The sequence below is a fragment of the Triticum urartu genome, chromosome 7 (genome assembly GCF_003073215.2).
Source record: "Triticum urartu cultivar G1812 chromosome 7, Tu2.1, whole genome shotgun sequence".
In the NCBI taxonomy this organism is placed as follows: Eukaryota; Viridiplantae; Streptophyta; class Magnoliopsida; order Poales; family Poaceae; genus Triticum; species Triticum urartu.
Window position 1 is genome coordinate 437,747,189 of NC_053028.1, and position 5,779 is coordinate 437,752,967.

At 44.2% G+C, this 5,779-nt stretch overlaps 1 protein-coding gene across 1 annotated transcript; it reads left to right on the forward strand.

Annotated features, from left to right (window-relative positions):
• The first annotated feature begins 349 nt into the window (after positions 1-349).
• LOC125521279 lies at positions 350-3,454 on the forward strand. The gene is made up of 3 exons (XM_048686343.1): positions 350-1,387; positions 2,530-3,063; positions 3,151-3,454. Exons 1-3 carry the CDS (start codon positions 404-406, stop codon positions 3,256-3,258), a joined length of 1,626 nt encoding a protein of 541 aa, XP_048542300.1. The 5' UTR covers positions 350-403; the 3' UTR covers positions 3,259-3,454.
• Positions 3,455-5,779: the final 2,325 nt, after the last annotated feature.

Sequence of the window (5,779 nt, forward strand, 5' to 3'; positions counted from 1 at the left end):
GGGTTCGGTAGCGGGAGGAGAAGTCAGCAACGGAGAGAGAGAGAGATAGATAGAGAGAGAGAGTTGACCGACCAGGGAGGAAAACTATTGTGGCTTGTTGGATTAAGCGGTCGGGGAGCACAGAGCATATTGAAGAGCAGGCAAGTCCCATCTCGCATGTATGTCCCGTTGTAATGCACGAGCTTCTTACTAGTTAGAGGAAGTTATTTATTGGTTTTTTATTTTTCTTGGCGCACCTATTACGTGATTCGCCAGTCTAAAAAGTTATGGCGTGCTAAATATAGTATAAAAAAAATCATGCATTAGCATGAAATGTCCTGTCCTTTATCTACACGCCCTCTGGCTGTCAAAACAGTGAAGGAGAAGAAAAAGGAAATTTGTGAGTGATCCGTGCCTCTGGGCTATGGCCTCTAGAAAACTGATTCGAACTGGATTCCACTCGTTGGGCACGGCGGTTTGGGTTCCTTTCTTCTTTCCAGTTGCTGCACCTCGGCCTCCACTTTCCCACCTCGCGGCCGGGCCGGCGTCCATGGCAACGCCGTCGCACTCGCACGGGCTCCCGCTCGCGCCCCTTCGGACGCTCCTGCTCGCCCTTCCGCTCTTGTCGCTCATCCTCCTCCTCACGCTGCACCTCCCGCCGCGCCACCACCCGGCCCCTCCGGGCCCCCTCATCCTCCCCACGCCCCTCCGCACCACCGCCACCACCGCCGCCGCCGCCGCCGCCCAGCCTAAGCCCAAGGCCGACCCCTCCTCCTCGTCGTCGCCCTCGCCGACGACGCTCTCGCACGTGGTGTTCGGGGTGGCCTCCTCCCGCCGCACGCTGCCGCTGCGCCTCCCGCTCCTCCGCCTCTGGCTCCGCCTGCCCGCGCGCGCCTTCCTCTTCCTCGACGCCCCGCCCCGCGCCGCCTCCGTCCCGGCGAACCTCCACCTCCGCGTCTCCCGCGACGCCTCCCGCTTCCCCTACTCCTACCGGAAGGGCCTCCCCTCCGCGGTCCGCGTCGCGCGTATCGCCAAGGAGCTCCTCCTCGAGCTCCGCCAGCAGCAGCAGCAGCACCAGTCGCCGCCGCCGAGGTGGCTCGTGCTCGCCGACGACGACACCGCCTTCGTCCTCCCCAACCTCCTCCACACCCTCTCCAAGTACGACTGGCACGAGCCATGGTACCTCGGCGCGCCTTCCGAGTCCGCCGCGCAGAACGTCTGGCACGGCTTCAACATGGCCTATGGCGGCGGCGGCATCGCCATCAGCTGGCCCCTCGCAGCGCGCCTGGCCCGCGTGCTCGACTCCTGCATCATCAGGTACCCCCACCTCTACGGCAGCGACTCCAGGATCTACGCCTGCCTCGCCGAGCTCGGCGTCGAGCTCACCCACGAGCCAGGATTCCACCAGGTGCACCGCCGCCTCTCTTTTTCCTCTTCTACTCCGAATTTCTCTTTGCCTCTGCATGTGCTACTGCTATTTCCTTGTGGAATGTTTCGACAGAGATTCCTGCGAAATCAACTGTGTGTTTCTATTGGATGCTAGTTCATAGTTATGGGGAAATTGATAAAGAATTGGACTTCTAAGCACTCTTTGGTACTCCTGGTCCTTGATTATGTTTTATTTATGCCTCATAATCACAATCACGACAATGATTGTTCTAGATAATTGAAGTCTGCCTAGGATTGTCATGTTGCTGTTCAGTCTTTCTTGATTCATCCTAGGATTGTTGTTGAGAGGGAAACTTGTCTCTAGTGTCAAACTTCGAATAATAGAGGGAAACTATTGGTGAGAGACTCAAAGGTTTGAATTAAACTCTCAAGTACTACAGTTTTTGTCTGAATGAATTCTGTTATACATTATTTCGGAGCATAGCTCAAAAGCTTATCCTCTACCATGCCCTCAAGATACGCCGAACCACACGACACCAATCCTGTAGAATGCTTCTAAAGAAAATGTACAACCAGAACTACACCACCAGGGTGATGGTTACTGGCTAACTGCTGCACTCTCCTAGTGCTGAATCCGTTCAAAATCTGTGTCACTGGATTTAGTGATCCTTGCTGGTACCTCTACAGATTTTGACGTGATGGCACTTGAGAGGGGCGTTCTGGTCCACATTTGGAGTACTAGGCGACCATTGTGGCATACTGGAATATGTCTCTGTCAGATAACCTAAAGCTTCGGGCATTGCAATCTTGATGCATTGGAAAAGCAATTTTGCCGAAATAAACGTTAGTGTGAGCAGCAGCAGAACAGTGACCTGGACATGGTTGAAGTATCCATCTCTTTCTGCTCCATTGACTTGCTTTATTTAACAATTCGCAGAACCAATGTTATGTAGGGGCTTCCTTTATGCCCAATAGAGGCCTCCTTTATCTGTATTTTGCACCCAATGAAACCTAGAGCATGGCTGCCGTTTTTCAAAAAAAAAAAAAACTCTTTTTTCAATCTTTGAACATGAAACTAGCCTGTGGTTTTACTTGAAATTGTGCACACACAAAAGGCATGATTCTGAACTTATGTGGTCTGTTGCATTTTATTATCACCAGATCGACCTTCATGGGGATATATCTGGATTTCTAAGAGCACATCCTCTTGCTCCTTTAGTGTCACTTCACCACCTTGATCATGTCTATCCTCTTTACCCTGGAATGGATCGTGCAAAGGCGGTTGAGCATTTGTTCCGAGCAGCTAATGCTGACCCAGCAAGGATCCTTCAACAAACAGTGTGCTATGACCATTCAAGATCACTTACTGCTTCAGTAGCATGGGGCTATTCTGTTCAGGTTTTCAAAGGCAATGTACTGCTTCCTGACATCCTTGCTGTGCAAAAAACCTTTGTGCCATGGAGAAGAGGTCGCAATGTTACGGATGTTTTTATGTTTAGCACCAAGCATTATCCAAGGGACGAGTGCAAACGAGCTGCTCTTTTCTTCCTAAAAAGTATTTCTTCCGGCGAAGGCAAGACGGAAAGCAATTACAGCAGGCAGCTGCCCCAGAAATGCTTGCCAAACTTGATTCAGTTGAGGAATATGCAACAAATAAAAGTGAGATCAGAGGTACTGCATCTGGTTCCTGGGAAGGTATGACTAGGATTAGTGTTATTGCGGATGGTGGCTTAAACTGCATTTTTAGCTTAAAATAAATTATAACATGGTGTTACTTTTCAGGCTTTAAGACGACACTGCTGTGACATCGTACCTTCTTCATCTGAAACCACCATGGATATTGATATCAGGAAATGCAAAGACGGTGAATTAATCGCAATGCATTCGTAGTGATTCTTGAATAATATTGGATACTCATCTGGAGTAGATAATTTACAGCATGTTCTCGAACACACCTAATTTGCTTTTGTTATATATATACGGACCACACTGTCCCACTTCATTTTGGGTCTGTAGGTCTATGTAGAGTTAACGCAACATACTGTGATGCGTCATTACCCAAAGTAATATAGTGAATCATTTTATATACTGTAATTGACATGTGTTCTAGCTTGCGATTTATCTAGCATCTGTTGAAGTATGAAGGCTGCACGTCAAGGACATCTAGAAGATCTCCAACTGAACACATATGATATAGTAGTTGTTAGGGAGTAGTTAAAGGTTTATTCTCTGTTGTAATTCTCCTCTATCTCCTCCTGTAAATCTTCTTCCCAGTTACAACTGAAACCCCACTATATGCAGCTATGGGATAAGCCCCATCCTATCAATATAAGCCCATGCGGGCTGCGGCCCTCTTTGGAGGGTGAGACGCTTCACACAATTTACATGGTATACAGAGCCATTCTTTTCCATCTCATCTAGTGTCACAAGTCACAACCTGTATTGCGAAATTTCCCCAACAATCTATGTATTTCAGAAAATAGGTGAGAATTTCAGAAAATTAGGAAGAAAACATAGAAGGGGATGAGCTAGGCCCAGCCAATTGGCGGCGGCAGCTAGGGTTCTTGTACAAATTGGATGTAATAACATCTTATATTATGGGACAAAGGGAGTAGATAGCTCTCATTCGGGTTAGATGCTCATAAACGATGCGGTATCGGCAGATTTTGGCTGTCCGCTAACTGAACTAATTCAGGAGATGTTATTACCTGTTGTTCATCCGATCGCCACTCATAAAGAAGACAATCAAAAAATAAATCATGCTCCGATTTCATCACATAACGGTTCATCATACATGCATGCTATGGAAATCACAAACTTTAACACAAGTATTTTTCAAATTCACAACTACTCAACCAGCACAACTTTAATATCACCATCTTCATATCTCAAAACAATTATCAAACATCGAACTTCTCATAGTATTCAACACACTCATAAGAAATATTTATTATTAATCTTGTATACCAAGCATATTAGGATTTTAACCAAATTACCATGCTATTTAAGACTCAAAATAATCTAAGTGAAGCATGAGAGATCAATAGTTTCTATAAAACAAATCCACCACCGTGCTCTAAAAGATATAAGTGAAGTATTAGAGCAAAACTATATAACTCAAAAGATATAAGCGAAGCACATAGAGTATTCTAACAAATTCCAAATAATGTATGGCTCTCTCAAAAGGTGTGTACAGAAAGGATGATTGTGGTAAACTAACAAATAAAGACTCAAATAATACAAGACGTTCCAAGCAAAACACATATCATGTGGCGAATAAAAATATAGCTCCAAGTAAAATTACCGATAGAAATAAACGAAAGAGGGGATGCCTTCCAGGGCATCCCCAAGCTTTGGCTTTTAGGTGTCCTTAGATTATCTTGGGGGTGCCATGGTCATTCCCAAGCTTAAGCTCTTGCCACTCCTTGTTCCATAATTCATCAAATCTTTACCCAAAACTTGAAAACTCCACAACACAAAACTTAAAATAGAAAGTCTCGTGAGCTTCGTTAGCGAAAGAAAACAAAAGACCACTTCAAGGTACTGTAATGAACTCATTCTTTATTTATATTGGTGTTATACCTACTGTATTCCAACTTCTCTATGGTTTATAAACTATTTTACTAGCCATAGATTCATCAAAATAAGCAAACAACACACGAAAAACAGAATCTGTCAAAAACAGAACAGTTGTTAGTAATCTGTAGCTAGCGCAAGATCTGGAACCCCCAAAATTTTAAAATAAATTGCTGGACGTGAGGAATTTATCTATTAATCATCTGCAAAAAGAATTAACTAAATAACACTTTTCAAATAAAAATGGCAGTATCGTGAGCGCTAAAGTTTCTGTTTTTTACAGCAAGTATAACAAGACTTTCCCCAAATCTTCCCAACGGTTCTATTTGGCACAAACACTAATTAAACACAAAAAAACACAACCAAGACAGAGGCTAGATAAATTATTTATTACTAAATATGAGCAAAAAGCAAGGAATAAAAATAAAATTGGGTTGCCTCCAAACAAGCGCTATAGTTTAACGCCCCTAGCTAGGCATAACAAGCAAGGATAGATTTAGGTATTGTCATCTTTGGTAGGCAATCCATAAGTGGCTCTCATAATAGATTCATAAGGTAATTTAATTTTCTTTCTAGGAAAGTGTTCCATGCCTTTTCTTAATGGAAATTGGAATCTAATATTTCCTTCCTTCATATCAATAATTACACCAATCGTTCTAAGGAAAGGTCTACCAAGAATAATAGGACATGAAGGGTTGCAATCTATGTCAAGAATAATAAAATCTACGTGCACATAATTCCTATTTGCAACAATAAGAACATCATTAATTCTTCTCATAGGTTTCTTAATAGTGGAATCCGCAAGGTGCAAGTTTAAAGAGCAATCATCAAAATC

What these genes read in the sequence shown, in the direction of transcription:
- LOC125521279 (XM_048686343.1), top strand. Translation starts at nt 404, where the DNA reads ATGGCCTCTAGAAAACTGATTCGAACTGGATTCCACTCGTTGGGCACG. An exon ending in ACGAGCCAGGATTCCACCAG is followed by an intron (nt 1,388 to 2,529) that starts GTGCACCGCCGC and finishes TATTATCACCAG; the next exon opens with ATCGACCTTCATGGGGATAT. An exon ending in TGCATCTGGTTCCTGGGAAG is followed by an intron (nt 3,064 to 3,150) that starts GTATGACTAGGA and finishes GTTACTTTTCAG; the next exon opens with GCTTTAAGACGACACTGCTG.